The sequence below is a fragment of the Cricetulus griseus genome, chromosome 3 (genome assembly GCF_003668045.3).
Source record: "Cricetulus griseus strain 17A/GY chromosome 3, alternate assembly CriGri-PICRH-1.0, whole genome shotgun sequence".
Classification (NCBI taxonomy): domain Eukaryota; kingdom Metazoa; phylum Chordata; class Mammalia; order Rodentia; family Cricetidae; genus Cricetulus; species Cricetulus griseus.
In genome coordinates, this window is record NC_048596.1 from 217,352,732 (window position 1) to 217,372,922 (window position 20,191).

At 36.9% G+C, this 20,191-nt stretch overlaps 1 protein-coding gene across 1 annotated transcript in view; it reads right to left on the reverse strand.

Moving 5' to 3' along the window:
* Malrd1 (MAM and LDL receptor class A domain containing 1) overlaps positions 1 to 20,191 on the reverse strand; it is a 608,177-nt gene that overhangs the window by 542,031 nt on the left and 45,955 nt on the right. Inside the window, exons 5-6 of the mRNA XM_035442808.1 lie at positions 16,951 to 17,047; positions 5,269 to 5,415 (exon numbers count right to left, since the gene is read on the reverse strand). Of these exons, the coding sequence (XP_035298699.1) occupies positions 5,269 to 5,415; positions 16,951 to 17,047 (244 nt within the window). The remainder of the gene's footprint in view (positions 1 to 5,268; positions 5,416 to 16,950; positions 17,048 to 20,191) is intronic.

Genomic DNA, 20,191 nt, shown 5'->3' on the forward strand with positions numbered 1-20,191 from the left:
CAAAGATAGACCTGTTATAATAATGTGTTGGTTAGCTTGTGCCATCTTGTAACAAACTCAGACACTGCAGGAAGAGGGACTCTAAATTTTGAAATTGCCTCCATCAGATTGGGCTGGAGGCATGTCTGAGGGGCTTTTTCTTGATTGATAAGAGATGTCGGAGGTCCCAGACTACTGTGGGTGAAGCCATCCTTAGGAAAGTGGGCTTGAACTGAGCAAGTAATGTGGGCAAACCAGTAAGCAGTATTCCTCTTCCCTACAGGTTCCTGCCTGGTCCTGTCCCTGCTTCCTCAGTGACAGACTGTAACCTGAAATTCACATAAATCCTTTCCTTCCCAGATTGCTTCTGGCCATGGTGTCTTATAACAGCAACAGAAAAGCCAACTAAAACAGGGAGAATGGGCAGAAAAATGGAAAGCTTGGGGATCAAAAATAACACTGTGCACAAAACAGTGTAACTGAAATCAAGGTTGTCTTTATGGGTTTTATTCGTAGACAAAACACTGTTGAGAGAGGAATATGAGCTTGAGGATACTCAGAGCACTTCTAAATCAAAACAAAAAGAAATTAGTAGGGAAAAGGAATATAAGGAGAAAACTAGAAAAGCAATAAAAGCAATGTTTGAAGCAGTTGTAATAGAATTTCTCCAAATCACAGATTAAGACCCATAAAATACCAAGCCATATAAATACTTTTTTTAAAAGCACAAAAACCAATACCCAAACCAAAGAAAAAGATTTAAAAATATAACAAAGGCCAGAGAAGAAATGTGTTACCTATAAAGAAAGTAAAATTTTAAAAAATGTGTCTTCTTATAAACTATTAAATTAAGAATAAAATAAAAAGAAATACTTATGTTCTGATCTGAAAATGATTCTTAGGTATCATGGCTGGCAAAAAGTTGCTTTGTGGACACATCTAAAGAGAAGAGCTGGTATAGGAAAAAAGAGAATCTTGTCCAAAAAAAGAAATGCAATATTCAGAAATTCATCAAGGTAGTGGTGACATTCCTGAAAAGTACAGAGAATAGAACAAACACCACACTCAAAAGAAGTAAGCCATGACAAACATAGCTGCAACCTTGTATTGCCCAATAATGAAAGAGGAGCAGCAAACACAGCCTCATCAAAAATGAAACTCAGGAGGCCCTGGTGAAGATACTGGTAATCCTAGCCACAGGAGAAGCCCAGAGTTCTCACGATCTTCCAATAGAGATTCAGGTTTTACTGCAACAGTGACTTCTGCAGATAGATAAACAGTAGGCATAGCCTTTTCCTCTCATCTGTATAACTCTGGGTACAATCTTCACAAAAAATCTATTGGGTAAAAGCCAACTAACTATCCTCCCAGCTTCAGAAAAAGAAATAAACATAGGTCAGGAGTCTGAATATAACTTATGATGTCATCCATCCTGGGATGATCAACACTTAAAAGATCTGGAATGTATGATGACATGCCTGGTGGTTTTAAGTCTGAATAAATTTCAGTGCTGTAATTGCCTCCCATATTCCAAAAACAGTTGGAAGACAAATCCAGCTGTAGATTGGCCAATCTAAGAGGTAAAATCCAGGGAAACTTGGGAAGGTTGAAGAAACTGCCAGTACACAGACCGCAAAGCTGAATTTGTCCAGCAGAGGCCCCTTGTACCCAAAGAAAGGAAACTACTAAAGTCTGGTGGGCAATGGACAGTTGTACAATAGAAGTTCAATACCACTAAAATTCTATGACAGACAAGAGTACACCAGTCCAACTAGTAGTCACGGGTCCCATTGCACACAGTTGATGTGTATATAATAAATTTTTGAAGAGATGAGTAAGGTTGACAAATCTATTACTCTATCCAAAGCAAACAAAAGAGACAAAATCTGACCCAAATCAGTACCACAGAGATGTTACTAGGATTCCAATGAAATCCCTCAGATCTTTAGGCAACACTTGAAAAACTTATATTCCAAAACATTGAAAACATACAAATAAGGTAAGGAAAGCAAATGATAAAATTATAATTATGATCTCCATAAGATATGAACTTAAAAAATCTTCAAAAGAGCTTAAGCTATAATTCAAGGAAAAATAATACATAATATATGAAATTTTCAAGCTGTTCCTCAGCTTCAAGTAGATGAGTGGACAAGGTGGGTGCAACTGGAATGGGAGAACCAAAAAGGGAGGGGAAGGAGAGAGGTAGGTGAAGGGGACATCTCAGGAGGTACAGCTAAAACAAAGGGCCATCTGAGGGATTGTAAAGAGAACTGTGGAAGCTTCCTGTAATGTATCTACATATAAAGGCCATCTAAATGAAACCACCAAATAACAGAGGAGACAGAGACTGAACTGGATATATCTTGTCTCTAAATGAAGGGTTAAGTCTAATTGAGTTCTTGGCCAAAGGGGTTCCATGTGAAGCCACAAACAACCTAAATTATTGCCAAGGCTATTGGTGACTCAGCACAAACTGGTAGTAAGGCTCCACTGCTGACGACAATATCTACACAACTCATTGAACACGGAGAAGTCCAGCTGGTGCCTACCTAGAGGCTTCACCCTTATGGACTACATAAGTTCATGGCACTACAAGGCAATCTGCACATTACCAAAAGATAAGGCTAAACACCAAGCTATAAACCATAGGGTCTACAATGGTGTCCTGCCTGCAATATACTGATGCAAAGGTGGCACAAAGCTTGCAGTGACCAATCAATATCTCAATTGATCACGACCCACTCCATGAGGTGGAATCCATACTCATTGCTGTTTGGGTGGCCAAGAATCTGAGATTAGAAAGGACCTAGGGAAAAAACAAATACTACTCTTCTGATAAAGGAATGGAGCAATAAAATGACTCCTACTGACATTCTGCTATGCTCTTAGATCAGTTTCTTGCTCAACTATCATCAGAAAAGTTTCCTCCTGCAGAAGATGGGAACAAATAAAGAAACCGAAGCCAGCCATTGTGCAGAGAGTGAGAGACCTTGGAAACCCAATCCTAAAAGGATGTCTCCATCAAATCACTCCCCTCAGAGCACAGGGAAACCCGAGGAAGAGGAGGCAGAAATAGCATAAGAGCCAGAGGGCATGGAGGACACTAAGGGAGCAAGGCCCCTTATTCAACAGGACTGACACACCTATGAACTCACAGAGACCAAGGCAGCATGCACAGAGCCTGTTTGTGTCTGCCTATGGGGGTCCTAGAGCTTAAGGAGGAATGGACATGCCCCCATCCCTAACCAGCTCCTATCTCCAATTGAGATAGCCACTTGCAAGTGAAAAGTTAGTTATCACCAAGGGAGTCTTACTGGGAAAACCAACCACTTTAAAGGGTAGTCCAGCAATAGACAGCAGGCACATAAGAACTCAATAGAATCTTTGGAGGTTCTTTGTCTCATAATGCTAAGTCCGGCCATTTAATTTTTAACCTTATAGATCCTTTGTGCACATATTATGGCTTCCATTTCTGGGTTTTGGTTTTTGGGTTTTTTGTTTGTTTGTTTGTTTGTTTGTTTGTTTATGGTTTTCCTGTGTGTGAATGTATGGGTCTGTGTGCCTTGATTTCATTTTGTTTTTGTTTTGGGGTCCTTTTTCTTATATCAGTTTTATCTTATTCAAGTTTGTGTTTTGTTTTATTTTATTATTACTTAGATATCTGTTTGTTTTTCTAATGATAGGCAGAAAGAAGGTGGATCCAGATTTGAGGGGAGGTGGAAGGGACTGGAAGGTGTAGGATGAGGGAAACCATAATCAAATTATATTGTATGAGCCCTTTCCGCCGACTCATCACAGACCAGAGTCCTCATCCAGTAGCTGATGGAAGCAGAGACAGACATCCACAGAAATACACTGAGCTGAAATCTGGAACCTAGTTGAAGAGAGGGAGGAATGAAGAACGAAGGGGTCTGTACCAGGTTGGAGAAACCCACAGAAACAGCTGGCCTGAAAAAGGGAAAGCATATCGACCCCAGACGCTCTTTGGGAGGCCAGTACGGGACTGATCCAGCCCCCTGATCATGGATGCCAATGGGGAGTCCCCTGCACTCCTGGGAGCCTCCCGAGGTGGACTGGCGTTTTGCCCTGGTGTGTGTGTGGGACTTTGAGAGCCCATCCCACTTGAAGGGATGTGCTCTGTCTCTGGACACATGGGGAGGGGCCTAGGCCCAGCACAGGAAGATTTGGTGGACTTGGTGGAGCTCCGGTTGGGGGCCTTACCCCTGCCTGGGGAGTGGTGGGTGGATGGGGTAGGGGGTAGGTTGGAGGTGGGGGAGAAGGAATGGGGGTGAGGGGAGGGAGAGGGAGAGGGGAATTACATGTGAAACAAGCCTGTTCCTTAACTTGAATTAATAACAATAATAATAATAAAAAGAGAAAAAAATATTGCATGAAAAATATTTATTTTCAATAAAAGAAAGACAGAAATAAATACTAAGGAATTTTTGTTTTTTAATAAAAAATTTAGTGTGTGTGCATGTTTGTGTGTGTGCGCGTGCATGTGTATGTGTATGTGTGTGTGCGTGCGTGCGTGCGTGCGTGCGTGCGTGCATGTGTGTGTAGGTCTTTGACAGAGGCCAACAGATGATATCAGGTTCCCCATTGCGCACTGCTGTGAAACATCACAGGTGGGTACTGGGAACTGAGCTCACATTCTTTATAAGAAAGCAGGTGATCTTCGCCTTTCACAACTGAGTCACATCACCAGCCCCCACTTTAGGTTTTATTAAATAAATTTAGTATGTGTGTATTAATATTGACTATTAAGCCCATTAGATGTCTTAGCAAGTAAAGTATGCATGCACAGACTGCATACAATAATAAATATATACAATTTTGAATTCAGAATACATATTTAAAAACATGTCAGGTAAAGTTTCTAAATCAGTATGAAAAAATAAAAAGCAAGTAATAACTGAGAAAGCGGTCAGGGTGAGAATAGTGGAGAGACATGTAACTTACATTAGAATAACAGAAGGACACTCAGCACTGCAGTAATAAGAAGAGTGACTGGACTTGATAAAAGGTTTTGCTTTTAATTTATATAAACTAATACATCTGGACAATAAGAAAATATTAAAGTAAAAGGACCAACAGCTAATGTAGCATAGCTTTTCTTTTACAGGGTTAAAATCATTGCTTTCTCTTTCAGTATTTATGATATAATAATGTACTTTTACTAATATGTATGCTTATCAACTCCCCTGCCTGAAAGACTTGATACTCATCACAATAAAACAGAATTCTAGCACTCATATACAAACTATATTACATTTTATTTGTTACCTTCATCATTGCCACTTTGATCCTGCCGGGGTGCAGAGTCCAGTGAAGGGACCTCACTTGCTTTTGTGCATATCCAAGAAGTTTGCTCAGCAGGTGCCTCAGTTACCAAGGCACACATGTCAAAGTCAAATCCGCAGGTCTGGCACACTAGAGAAGAGAGCAAAGGGCCTTGGTGGATTCTTACAGTCTCCTAGAGGGAGTTCTCAACATCAGCTGTGGGTTATCATAAACTAAGGGGACTTCTGCAGAAACACAAGGGCACATTACTAGCTTGAACTTTTGATTCATTAAAGCCCTGGACCCAGGCAAGTGTATCCAGCCTTCTACAACTGGGACATGATGCTTTCTTCTGCAAAGTTCATGCTGGAAAACTACATATTGTATTACAAAAAGATATCTCATACTATTTTAAGCCATTTTTATTTGGCTAAATTCATAGCAATCCTGGGGTACATGAGTCCTATAAGCCAGACACAGATGCAAGAATACCTAAGCCATTCTATTTTGCAAAAACTTTTCATTTGATAAAATATGGATTTTATGTAATAAGAACCATTGGTTTAAAATTATATTTCTAGTTTTTCTTGCATCATAGCTATAGAATAATTTGTAAAGTTTCATAACATTTCTCCTTAACTACTTCATGGAGTTATGTACATTAGATTACCATTCATCATCAAACTCAAATTTTAAAGGAAAAATATTGTATATGATTATAAGAAAATATTTAGTGGTATGACTTTACAGAACATCATCTTAAGTAGATTGTTTAATCTTACTCACTATTCTATTAAACCTCAGACTTTGACACCCTGCTAAAACTAAGATATTAATGCCAACAAAGGTTGGCACATACATGCTCCTACAGCTAGTCTCTGGGTTTTATAAATTGTGTTCATAACAACAAGATGGGCATCTCAATTGGACACTTACGTCTCAAGTCTTCATCTGCAGAATCAAATGTGTAGCGTTCCATATGTGAACAATGTAAGTCCTGCTTGGTTTTCGACACTTCTTGACATGGTAAAATCTCATCTGTTAAATATATAGAATTGTCAAGCGAGATGCAGCAGCCCTTGGAAACACATCTCTCTCAGAATGTCAACATTAAATAAATAATTCATAAATATAAATCAATTCAATAAACACTTGCATAGCCAGAATACAAAGTCATAATCAAAAAAAGAAAGAAATTGGGAGACAGAGACAAAGACAGAGAAACAGGGACAGAGAGAATAAAGCACCTATGCCACTGAATCTATAGTTTAATCAGATGATGGTAGTGCCAGTGAAGCCTCCAAACCATCAATGTTTTCACAGAAGCAATCAACACAAATATTGAAATTAAGAGTATAGGACTTTAACTTGTTCAGGGAACTAATTAAGGTAAATGGCATCCTCTGTCACTGGAAATGGGCTCTACTCTTGAACGAGCGTCTCTGAAACCCTTTCACATTATGGCTAGTTTGGTGGTAGAGATTATACTCAGAAGTAGACTTGCTTTCCCCCTGTTCCTACTGCTACTTGCAGAAGAATTGTACACTCTAATCATACTGGAAATACTGAATTTGGCTCTCTTGACATCGGTGTCTTTCACCAGGCCAGGTTGCCATACTCATCAGGAAATGGTACAGGAACTCTTAGGTCTTTGAAATTTTGGGCCCTAGCTGTTTCAACATTCACCTTCATGTTATTTCTCAGTTTCACAATTTCTTCTAATTTTGTTTTAGTTCCTGGAAAAGAACTTTGATAAAAAATGTGAACTATTGAGTCTTCAACTTACTTAAGTGGTACTAATTCTCACAGATTTCAATTTGTTTCCTAACTTACTCTCGAACTTGTCCTGGTGATAAAAGACACAACTCCATTTCTTTACTGCACCATGATAACCTCTGATTATACCAAATTATCCTTATAACTTTGAGTGGCCCACTTTGCAATGGTTGCCTAACATGTATAGCTCACTTGTTTTGGTACCTCAACTCTAACAAGACAATCATATATTTGTTAGTGTCATCAGTGAAAATGGGCTGCATATATGATGGTAATCCCATAAGATTATGCCACCTACTGACCCTGGAATTGTCTTCATTTATTTTAAAAATACTCCATGGTGTTTTCTCAGTGGCAGCTTTATCATTCCATCACCTGTCAGCCTATGGTCCTACAATGTCTTCAATTCCTCTCATACTCTGTCATGTCTTCATTTCTTTTCTTACACTTGTTAAGACAAGATGCCTTTCTCTTTATCTCCTCATGCACTTCCAATCTCTCAGAGAAAAACTAAATACAACCCTGTCTCTGGTCTGCCCTGTATTTGTACAGCTCACCGACATAAAGAAAGGACATAATATGCACACTGAAATAAGCTCATATTTGTGACTATCCAGTTCACTGCAGCATGAGACTCCAATTCTCTTCTCTTGAGTCTTAGACAACTGTTCCTATCCTTGTTCTTTCCTGCTGCATCATCATTGTCAATTAGTCATTTTGCTTCCCCCTTCATTGAGAAAACAAGAGAAATCAGAAGAGACCTACACAAGCCGCACTTCTTCCTGCTGAGTGATCCACATTTGTTCTTGTCAGCTGCCTATGCTCTTCTCTGGACACCCTTTTCACTCATACAGAAATTTCATTCTCCACATATTTAAGGATTCACTCCAGGAATTTCATCCTCTCTTCTCCAAAGCCACATGTTCTCTCTCCTTAAGAGATCATTCCCTTTGGTACCCAAACAACAGCATTTCATCCATCTTCAAGACTCAGACCTTCAACTTATTTCTGAAGGCTATGAAAATTCTCATGAATTCCGGGTTTGTTTTTTTGTTTTGTTTTGTTTTGTTTGTTTGTTTGTTTGTTTGTTTTTTTGGACTTTTGATACAGCGTTTCTCTGTATTGTTGCCCTAAATGTCCTGGAACTCACTTTATAAACCAGGCTGGCCTCAAACTCACAGAAACTCATGTGCCTCTGCCTCCCAAGTTCTGGGATTAAAGGTGTGTACCACCATTACCTGGCTAAATTCCAACTTTTTAAAATGCTTACTCTTGAACTTGTCTTAGTGAGACATTTTTTCCTAACATAAAATTTCTATGATATAAAATCCACTGCTTAAGCCATTTGAAGCTGTCCACTTCAGTGTCATTTTGTATACCTGCAGCATTATACAATTAAAAATCACTATGTATTTCCAAAACATTCCATTACATTAAATAAAACTCCATATCCATTGATGGTAAGGCTCTATTCTCTCCACAGTCCTCAGACACTGTTTTCTGTCACTGTGAACACACTCTGTACTTTTCAGATAAATGAAGTGATGTGGCAATGGTCTTTTGGATCTGACTTCTTTTGCTTAGCATGTGTTCATATTGCCTCTGTGCTACAGCAAGTATTATATTTCATAGCCTTTTCTTCCCAGCCTTCCAAGTTCCTGTGGAAACTGAATCTATCAAGGCTGATTTCTGAAATGCTGTTATTTATACTCTTTTCAATCCTCAACAAACTGGTCAATAACATCAGGAATACTTAGTTGTTCCCTGTTCTTGATTTCTGCAGCTTAACTGGAACAAGGGACAGGAAGATGGGAAATGGATTATTCTCTAAGCTCAGCACACAGTTTTCTCTTATGTGACCAGATTTTCACATGGAGCTTTCACAGAGGCTCTTCTATTTCAGACCTTATCTGGACTCTAAGATATCCTCCTGCCATCTTGGTTCTTTCCCTAGGACGATTTAAAAGTACCTACAAAACTAGGCCATAATCTAAAATTTGTTTTCCTCTTCCCAAACTTTCTCTCTACAGATGTCTTTTCAATCATAAATAACAACCAACTTGTCCTTGTACTTCAAGCATCAAGTGTGCAATCTGACATCTCTTTCCTCCTTTCTTCTCCCTTCCTCTCTTCTCCTCTCTTCCTCAATGTTACTCACTCTTCTCTCCACTTCTCTTCCTCTTTCTTGGCATACTCACCATCAGAAAAATTTCTACTATATCTGTAAAACACATACAAGACTCCATCAATATTATCAGTTCTGGCTGAAAGGACAGTGATCTTCTTCTGGATTTTAGTAGCATTTTTGCTTGAATGGTGGTGTTATGTAACTCACACCGAACATAAATTCAAGTCTTCCTGACTCTATCAACCTCCCCAAGTTCTAGAAGTACAGGCATGTGCTTCTATGGCCTGCTGTAATGATGGAAACAAAGGTGACATTGAATTCCTGACCCTCTTTGGAGAGAAGCAAATCTTTTCAAAAGATGCCCTTCTATGAGGGAGACAGAAAAGTCCTTGTCATGATCTTCACCTAGTAAACCAAGCTTACTCCCACAGGCTCTTACATTTGCATATCTTGCTAATATGCACATGTCTTGTTCACTGGACCATTTGGCCTTTCTGTTCAATTACTATCTATGCAGTTAAGGTCAGCATGGTGTCCTGTTTAAAACTTTACTCTCTGGCCCTTGCCCTCTGAAACTTTGTCTCAGTCCTATGTTCTCTTGTCCATCACTTGGCATGAAATACATTTACTTATTTACATACTGTCTTTTTACCCCAAATAAAAATGCAAATTCCCTGATTCAATGAGTATTACTTGTCTTTTGCTATTATTTATCTGAATGCTTAGAAATACATATTGGCAGAATACAGAGTTAAATACATATTGATTTCTTTAATAAATGATAAATGACTAAAGAAATCAGATTGAAAGTATGTTGGGGTCTGTAGAAATCATCTCATATTTTATTTGTTATAAAGTAGATCAATTGGTAATAGCAGTGATTTATCAATACCTACATAATCTGGTTTTTCATAATGAAAGTTTGAGAATGATGAATATGCAAATCATCCTGAAAATAAGATACATTGAAAATAAAACTGCACATGCAATTTAGAAAATTATGACATTGAGTGAAGCTAGGATTCAACAATAACAATTACCATGAAATAATTAAAATGGTAATTTTGTGGATTCATATCAGTGTTCCAAATCTTCCCTTTAGAGCTATTATCAATGGGCATAATTCAATGAAATGTTATATATTATCTCTGATTTAACATTATTTATACAAGAATTTAAAGCTGTTATAAGAAAAGGCAGCAAAATATTCAAATGCAAATTGCATTTAATTGGGATGTATTTTGTATGGATAGGTATTAAACATTTATTTTTTTTTCAGATTGACCACTTTTAGTGTTATCCCAACCAAATTTGTAACCACAAATAAATTTACGTTTAGATGTGGTTTGCATACATTGGCAATCAGTAAATCTCTAGAAAGCTCATTTTGTTTTAATATGTTCAATATTCTCCCCCCCATCTTCCCCACTCCTTCACTTACATTGTTCTGCCATCTCAATTTACATAAATTCTTCATAAAGGTAGTTAAAATCTCTCATCTTCAATAGTAGAAAGGTTTGCCAACCATCCCAAGACATCTAGACTAATGAAGTCACATGTCTAAAGAGAGCCATCCTTCAAAGCTTATCTTACATAAACAGGTTGTGTGCAATTGGCCAGTAATTCTTATTCATTAGATAATGAATTCCAGGTCTGTTGCAGTGAAAGTTACAATTGACATCCCATTTTGACCCTAAAGGCTTTAAATAACTTTTTGTCAGTTTTCTTTAATTAATAATGGATTTAAATTAATAGTTGTTGATTCTTAAAAGGTTTCTGGAAAGCTAACGGTTTAAAAAGATAAGTAGGATTTTAGTTGCTTAACTGGATAATATTTATGCATCATGAAGATTCTAATTAAGCAATGATTTGTACATTGGTGTCATTTTACAAATGACACTGAAGCAAAGTCCTGAAAACCCAATCAAAAATATTCACAGAATTTCACAATATTCTGATTATGAGCCACAGCATGCAATCATTATAAAAATTATAATCATCAATTTATTCAAGAATCAATCAGTGTTATTCAAGAATCACTGATTAAATACATTTATTTCAGCATAGTCACAAGCCTTGATTTCTATTTTGTACTTGCTGCTTTGGAAGAGTCTAAGTTGGTATTTCTTCCAATAAATGAACCATAAGTTTTATATCTTGGAAAGGGCAACAACTCTATAGAATGTTATTCTTAGAAGTGGAGGAAATGTCTGAAAGATTTCCCTAATACTATAAGAGAACTTAATTTTATTGTTTCACTAAAGAATTAAGAAATGATAAAAGTAAATATAATTATGTATTCCTATGTAGTTGTTATTTTACAGTAAAAATTAATAAACTCTTACTAAAAGAATAGGGTTTTTGTCCTCTGAACTTATAATTTACTAAGGTATGCTTAATTTTACCATCTGTACTTTTCAACTTTAAAAAGCTACCATTGTTTTATAAATGTATTTTAACATATTTCTAATAAATTCAACATTTGTTTCTTCTTGATATCCTTTGTCTGTGTTTTGTAGCTTTCTAAGTACAGATCAGACTCATATTTGTATATTTAAGTTTTCTTCTTACTCTACTACATATGGAGACATTTGCTGAACCATTGATTTCCAGTGGCTCATTGCTATTCATGAATACAAATTTGATTCTTCTTGTGACCTTGTCACCTGATACCATGACAAGTTAATTTTCCAGTTCTGGAAACTTTTAAAAACTATATTCCATGAGACTGTTTGAACACATCATCCAAACAGGGAAGTATACTTTATTCTATTCCCATCGTGTGCCTTGCTTATGTGTATTACTCTATGGGACCACTTAGGACTTTTGGTAAATTGTTGAATAAGAGTGATGAGTGTACAACCTTTCTTGGTTCCAGTTTTAGGACAGAGGAATATTCTTTCATCATTATGTTTAACGTTAGCTGTAGGATTTGAGGACATTTGTCATGTTAAATAAGTTGATAGTTCTTCATAGTAATTTGAATTTTGTCAAACAATTTTTCTGGACCTATAGAGGCGATGGCATGGTCATTTCTTCTTCAGTTTGTTTGCATGGTGTCACAAACTGATTGCTTGACAAATATTGACCCAGACTTGCAATTCAATTGATTCTGTTTTATAATGTTTTACTGAAAACCTCTGTGTTCTGTAGGAACACCAACCATTAAAGGAGGATAATATAATATTTTGTGGATTTTGTCTGGATTTGTGTTGTACAATGTAGTCCTTTCAGAATGAAGGAGAATATGTTCTTATTTTTATTTTCTACACTGAAAAGAACAAATACCATGTTGTTTTGATAAATATTCAATGTGACTTGCAAGTGAAATAATGTTGTCTTAGAATTTTCTTCCATGAAAAATGTTCACTATGATTTTGGTGAACATAAAATTCTTTAGGTTATCACTTCCTTGTTAATGAATTTTAATACTTTTCTTTGAAAGAATCTACCACAAATGAATTATTACATACAGTTATTTGTAGTATTCTATGCTATTAGTTTAATGTCTGTAAGATCTTTCTTGTTAGCCTGCATTTCACTGATGATATTGGTAATCCATGTCTTCTGTCTCTTTATTTTTATTTTGGATAATCAAATACAATCATTAGATATATTTATTTGTTTATTTATTTATCTATTTATTTATTTCCCCATATTGAAGACTTTGGTTTCTATGTTGAGTTCCTGGTCTGAGGCTGTTCCATACAAACGTTGCGTTCTACTTTTTTTCTAGCTTAGCCATTATATTAAGTTGGTTGTTCTTCCTTTAATCTTGCAGTTAATGGTTTTGCTCTAGCATTGTTTTTTATTTTATGCTTCTGGTCACAGATGGAAGCATCATCAGCATTTCCTTTAGAAAGGCCCTTCTGGTAATGAATACACCAATGATAAAAACAGGGAATAAAGCAGACAAAATAGATTTTGAAAGACAATAGAAATTTAGTATTAAACAGGTAGATTTTCTGAAGCAAAATTACATACTTAACTCATAAATTGCCCCCCCCCCCACCGCCTATCCCTATTTCAGGAACCAAAGGAAATCTTCAGAAGAATTTGTGCTCCCTAGCAATGAAGGTCATCCATGTAAGAATTGGCTGAGCAGTAACAGCGACAAAAATAGCCTCCCTTCGTCTCTTTCTTTTTCCAGCCAGCCCCCAAATTGAGATGTACAGAGTCCATCCATAAGCCAACCAGCATGAGGGAAACATTAAAAGCATCTCTTTATCCTTGACTTTCACAAGAACAGGAACAAGTTAAGTACTTATGCCTTTATTTTATAAAGTCATGTAACCTTACTTATCTGTTTACATCTGACTAAATGCATCCCTAAAGCCAGCTACATCTGACTAAATGTATGCCTAAATCCAGCTTGCATCTGAAAGGGTTTTCTGATGAAAATGCCCAGAAGACATCCCTTTGCCTTTGCCTCCATGTCTCTGATGCTCCCACTCAATCCCACCTTCAGGACTTCAGGAAACTAAATCACTGACTCTCTTTCATTGGAATTCTGTTCCTTGTCCAAGAATCAGGGATAACCGGGACTCACATTTAAAATCCTAGTTCTGTTTTTAAATGTGGCCTTGTTCATTTCACAGAAACTGTCCTGATAACCTAATTTAAAATGCAAGCCCCATCTTCAGTGATCCTCATCTACTAGGTCTGGAGGGAAGCCCAGCACCAATCACTCCCACATGTGGTTCTGATGATTAACTATGTTCAGTCTGTTCCATTACTGCCTGGAGTTGGCTGCTCAATCCCACTGGAAATTTAATGCTTTGTAATTTAAGCACCTTTCACATTCCTGCCATTTACAGAACAGAGCTGCACCCCAGTGCTCATCCTCAGCAGTCACAAGCTAAACTCTGTCCCTACTACCAACCCACCCTCATCCTGCTGGGCTTTCCTTCCAAACCTGCAACTATGCCAGATAGAAAACAAATTTGTTCTTGGTTTTTTTGTATTTGCTTCATTTATAAAGAAAACATTAAAACCATCTGGGCCTTTTTCTTCAAAAACCACAATAGGTATCTTTACCTGAATTTTCAATTTCTTTTTGAGAAGACAATGTCTTTTATAGCTTTCCTAAAGGTGACCATCTTTTTTAACACCCCATGACATAAGGTCTACACTGAGCCACATTTAACTCCCAAATCTTGCCATTTCATAATTACTTGTCTCTCCGTGTATAAAATACATTATTCCCGCCGGGCATTGGTGGTGCATGCCTTTAATCCCAGCACTTGGAAGGCAGAGGCAGGTGGATTCTCTGCAAGTTCAAAGCCAGCCTGGTCTCCAGAGTGAATGCCAGGATAGGCTCCAAAGCTACACAGAGAAACCCTGTCTCAAAAAAATATGTATTATTCCCTGCCATCTACTTTATCAAAAACATGCCTTGCATGTCTGACATTCACATTTATTGAAGAACTCAGTCTTAATTTCTAAAGTCATCTTCTCTAATTCCAAACCCTGCAATGGTATATTAATTTAACATATAAAGCAGTTTTTTTAAAAAAAAAACAAAACACAAAAACCTTGAAATATATATGTGATGACTGGTGGTTAGTAACTTTCGATTCTACCAAATCTGAAGTACATTTTAAGTAGAATGCCTTATTGTGTTTAAAAGTATAGACTTTGGTGTTTTTCTATCTGACCCCAGGTTTCTCTGTAAGGTTTATTGAATGTTATCATCTATTTACTCTCATTTTTGTTTTGCTTTGTTTATTTCTTCTTTCCAGAGGTATTGAAAGAGTGGTCACTACAAAATCTTGCATTTATCTTTTGAATATGTATTATGCCCCTTCTACCATAGCCTTTATCCCAGAATGGCAATCACAGGAAGTTTGCTTTAGTGTCTACAACTAGCAATGGGGACAATGTTCACATCTGAAATGATAGTAGGTTCTTATTACAGGCAAGTTTGACTCCCAAGCAACATCCAATAGTGTCCCTATAGAACATTTTAATATAAGTATATTATCAAAGGCTGAAGCCCAGTAGCAAGGAAAAATTCCATCCAATAGCTGACCTCCTTGCCTGTTTTCTTCTGAGGATGATTAATTGGACTGGCCAATTAATACATCTAGTTAGAAATCACTTTCATAGATGCGAATTTCTGAAGGAAATAAAAAGAACACTGAAGAGGACAAGGTCAGAAATAAATGTCTCATTTAAAAGACTGGCTGCATGTTTAATTTAGGAATAACATACCAGGTAACAGAAGGAGAGACTACGAAGGGAGATTGGAGCTGAAGAGCAGTCAGCAGTGGGGTAACTTAGCCTACAATTCTGATAGACTACAATTCTGATAGACTGCATCCTTCTGGTCTCATCAATGCCAACCTCTTCTTCTGAAACATCTTTGAGGTTGATAATCTAATTATTTACTTATAAAGCTAGGTAGAGTGAAATCTATTCCCCTGAATTATCTATTTTAATGAATCCAATGAGGATTTCTTATTTGATACACAGTGAACATTGCTAATACAGACCTTTATGTGTCTCAGTGTTAGAAGGACTATTATAGATTTCATAATCCTACATACCTGCAACTTCCATCAAACCAGAAATAACAATCATCAAATTTTACACACAACGCAAACATCCATTAATAAAATCCTTGTTCTATCATAGGAAAACCAACATATCTCCTTGGATCCTGAATTAGTATCATAACTTCCATATATTTGAACTAAGCTCAAATATGGAATCTATTCTTCTATGGTTGGTTTGTATATAAGTTGAGTCTACCAGAAGTTCAGGTGTTTGTTGTTTGATCCTCAGTGTACCAACAGTACAAGCTGTTGGGGCTATTAAGTGATGGATCATAGTCAGGGAGTCATTCGAACAAATGGTGAAGAGCATCAAAAAGAATCTAATGTAATTCTTGTAGGATCCCAGTTAGTTCTCATGAAAGGATTTTAGAAAAGAGCAGAAAACCGTTTCCTCCCTCTTGAATATGCTTTTCTATGATGTCATACACAATGAAGTATTTATGCCATGAAATCATCACTAAAGTCAAGAATTTACTCTTGAACCTCTAGAGCTATGAACTAAATTAACTTCTTTTTATTATATTGTACCTATACTCAAGCATTTCATTATAATAACAAAAAATTAACTACTAAAATAGCTATTTTCAGCTATATTAAACCACAATGCAGTAAAAAGGTAATGTAAAATAATATGTATATGCAAATATGATCCTTCTTCACTTATTTTATTAAATTTTTATCCCAGTGAAATTATAATTTTAATACTGAAATTTCCATTGGAAAACTATAAATAGGCAATTGAATATTGTTTGACTAGTATAATTAAGAAGGCAATATTGGTTTGACATAGGTAGTTTATCAATGTATTTTGTTTTGTTCCAAACAGAGGATAGATTACAACTACTATTTTCTTCCAATTAATGCCTTGCAGTAGAAGATCAAACCTGTTCTCTAATGAGGCCATTTCCAGTGTGTGGAAGCCAGTTTCCTACCAGCCTCCTGGAAGGCATAGAGCTCTCTGGTTTAGATTTAGCTAGCCAGTGAAAACAACACTAAGAGATTAAAAACTAATACTAAATCATCCCACTTAATCCTTTATAGGATCAGAGTTTGTGAAACAGTCTGTCTTTTCTTCAAGTGCAAACAAGTCACTGTTAAACAGCATAGTAGAGCAATGAAAAGTAGCCACTATTAAAATGTCACAGAAAAGCAGAGCAGAGGAAAGTCATTGCAATGCCTAAGTTTTCAGAGAATAAGAATCAAGATAAAAGGAAAAGCTCTTACCATCTGCCAGCAAACAACCTGAACTGAAAGATATATCATCCACAGCTATAACTTCCTCTTGTCCGTGAGTGGCAAGCATATGAGCTTGAAAAACAACCTGCATGAGAAATGCAAAACAAATCTGTTGTAGAATATTATTTTAAAGTGTGTTCCATTTGTTTATACTCTGGAACGTTTGTTGAATGAGGTAAAGCTGTGTTGCTTTTGTTTACGTTGTATTTGTTTAACTCTGTGAAGCTCTGATTCTTTGCCTCTCTAAAACACCTGGATGATATGGGATAACGCTTTGGTCACTGTGAAGATTTGTCACTTGTATTGGTTCAATAAAATGCTGGTTGGCCAGTAGCCAGGCAGGAAGTATAGGCAGGGCTACCAACTAAGAGAATTGTGGGAAGAGGGAACGCAGAGGAGCAGTTGACAGCCAGACACAGTGGAAGCAAGATGAGAGTGGCTTACTGAGGAAAGATACCAAGCCACGTGGCTAAACATAGGTAAGAAATATGGGTTAATTTAAGTTGTGAGAGCTTAATAGTAATAAGGCTGAGCAATGGGCCAAACAGTTTGTAATTACTACAAGCCTCCGTGTGTTTATTTGGGACTAGCTGCAGGACAGAAACTTTCATTTACACCTGATGGCCTAATAAAGAGCTGAACAGTCAATACTGAGGCAGGAGAAAGGATAGGTATGGGGCTGGCAAGCAGTATAAATAGGAGAAACAAGGAAGAGGAAGAAGCAAGAGAATAAGGAGAGAAGGACATCAGAAGCCAGCCACCCAGCCATGCAGCCACCCAGACACGTAGCCAGGCATGGAGTAAGAGTGAAAGTAAGATCACAAAATTGAGAAAATGAAAAAGTCCATAGACAAAAGGTAGATGGATTAATTTAAGTTAAGAAAAGCTGGCTAGAAACAAGCCAAGCTAAGGCCAGACATTTATAAGTAATAATAAACCTGCAAATGTGTAAGTAAAACAGTGTAAAAAGACAAGCAACAACACAAAGCAAGGAGCACAACTGTCTCATGATGCTATAGAAGAGAGCCTACAAATAAGATGTGTTGTATGCCACTTCCTGGAAGTACTCAGGTACCACACAAATTCCAAGGAAAGGGGATCAAAGCAAATATTTTTAAGAATAAGACAATGTAGCCATCACTGTACTGAAGATATCTGGTGTGATTTGGGGCCCATGTTTCATGTAGCTTCTCTCCTACATCCTCCTTTACATTTTGAGTTCCCATATATGCCCAATATGTGTTCACATAAGTTTCATCTTAATCTCTGGACCTTGGCAATTTGTCCCATTTTTACTTGCAATTCTTCTAATTTTATTCACAGTCTTGGATATATGATCTACGTGTTATCATCTTGTACATTGCTAGCCATTAGTAGAATCATACTTGGAAAAATGACTTAGAATGAGTGAATTTTATGTCATGATGTATAGGCAACCCAAGTCTACATAGCAGGAAATATCTATGAATCATAGAAATCCTGAGAGAAGCCACTTCATTTTCTAACTATCTAAATCAATAGAAAGTTGGTGGACGATGGAAGCTTTATTTCAACCTCACCAAGGAATGCCAATGGTGCTATGGCTTCATTCAAGTGTGTATTAAACATGAGCAGATTGTTCAACCATTTTTTTTATTACATAAACACCGTCACTTCAGAAAATCAGTGTCCCCTCTTGGGTTAATGAATAATATGGATTCAGCAAAGAAAATCCCTGTCCTGAGTTGCATTCACTTTTGATCCTATACAACATGCTATTAGAGAATGCACGATTCCTAATTAAATATCTAATAAAAGATGTGTCCCACCTTGAGTAACCTAAAATGCAAGTCTAAGAGAGTCATATTCCCTCCACAAAATAGAAAAACTGAAAGATTTCATAGAAGCAGAATCATGTTGTAAAGATCCAGGAAAATGTTGTTAAATAAAGGTGATTTCTAAAAAAAAAAAAAAAAAAAAGCAGTATGCTCCTCAGATGTGTTATATAAAATAATACTTATAAAAATAACCCATAGAGGTCCATAGCAGTGGCTCAGTGTTTAAGAGCAATGTTTACTCTTCCAGGGGACCCTGGTTTGGTTCCTAGCACCCACACAGCAGCTCACAAACATTCCTGTAAACCCAATTCCAGGGACCTAACAACTTTTCTGACCCATGCAGGCATCAGGCATGCAAGTAGTTCACAGACACGTACTCAGGCAAAACACTCATACACATAAAATAAAAGTAAAAAAAAACAATAAATATCCCATATGATACTATTTATACCAGGAAAACAAGTTATACTTAAAACGGTAACTGAGATTCAGTTCAGTGGGATAGTATGCCTTATATGCCTGAAGCCATAGTTACTCCCCTCAAAACTCATTTAATGTCATGCCAGGCACATGGCTTACACATTTAATACTAGGCTTTGGGAGGGAGACACTGGAGGCTCAGTAGTTCAAGACTCTCCTCAGTTGTGTAAGAAGTAGGAGCTTCATGAGACCCTATATTAAAAGAAAACTATAAGCCAGATAGATGAGAGCAATAACTGATCTTCCAAAGTACCAGGGTTTGATTCCCAGGAAGCCTGGTGTTAGCTCACATCCATTGGAGACGACTCCAGTACCAGAGGATCCAACAACCTCTTTCCCTTAACCACAGCTATTAGTCATGTATGTGGTATGTAGTTACACATGCAGGCACTCAAATAACATACTAAATAAGTAAATTAATTAATAAATAAACTTTTAAGAAATAAAATACAAGATTTAATACATTATTAACATTAAATGTTGTTAGCTACTGTTACTGTAACAGATACTAAATTATGAAAGCTATTCTAGGAATTATGCTTGTAAATACAAACCTCAATTTTTCTATAAATCATTCCTTTATTTTTCTGAGAATTTTTTCAGATGTCTGTGCTTTCTACCATATGCCAAATCAAGCATATCCCCACAGTCACCATATTTAAAATGAGAAATAGAAATAAATATCCGTTTCATCACTAGTCTCATTTCTGCTTCTCCCTCTCTCCCTAAAAGACCACCCATCATCAGAGTTGAGCTGATATCCAGCCTGAAGAAACACATATTTTACTTCACAAATGTTGGCCACTCTCCTGAGCTCTCCTCCGATGTCTCGGCTGCCTGCCAGGCATTTCCCCTTAAATGAGAAAAGTTACTTCGAATTCGTAAGATGCTACACTTTCTCCCCAAATTGAGCCTCTCACTTCACTCATTTG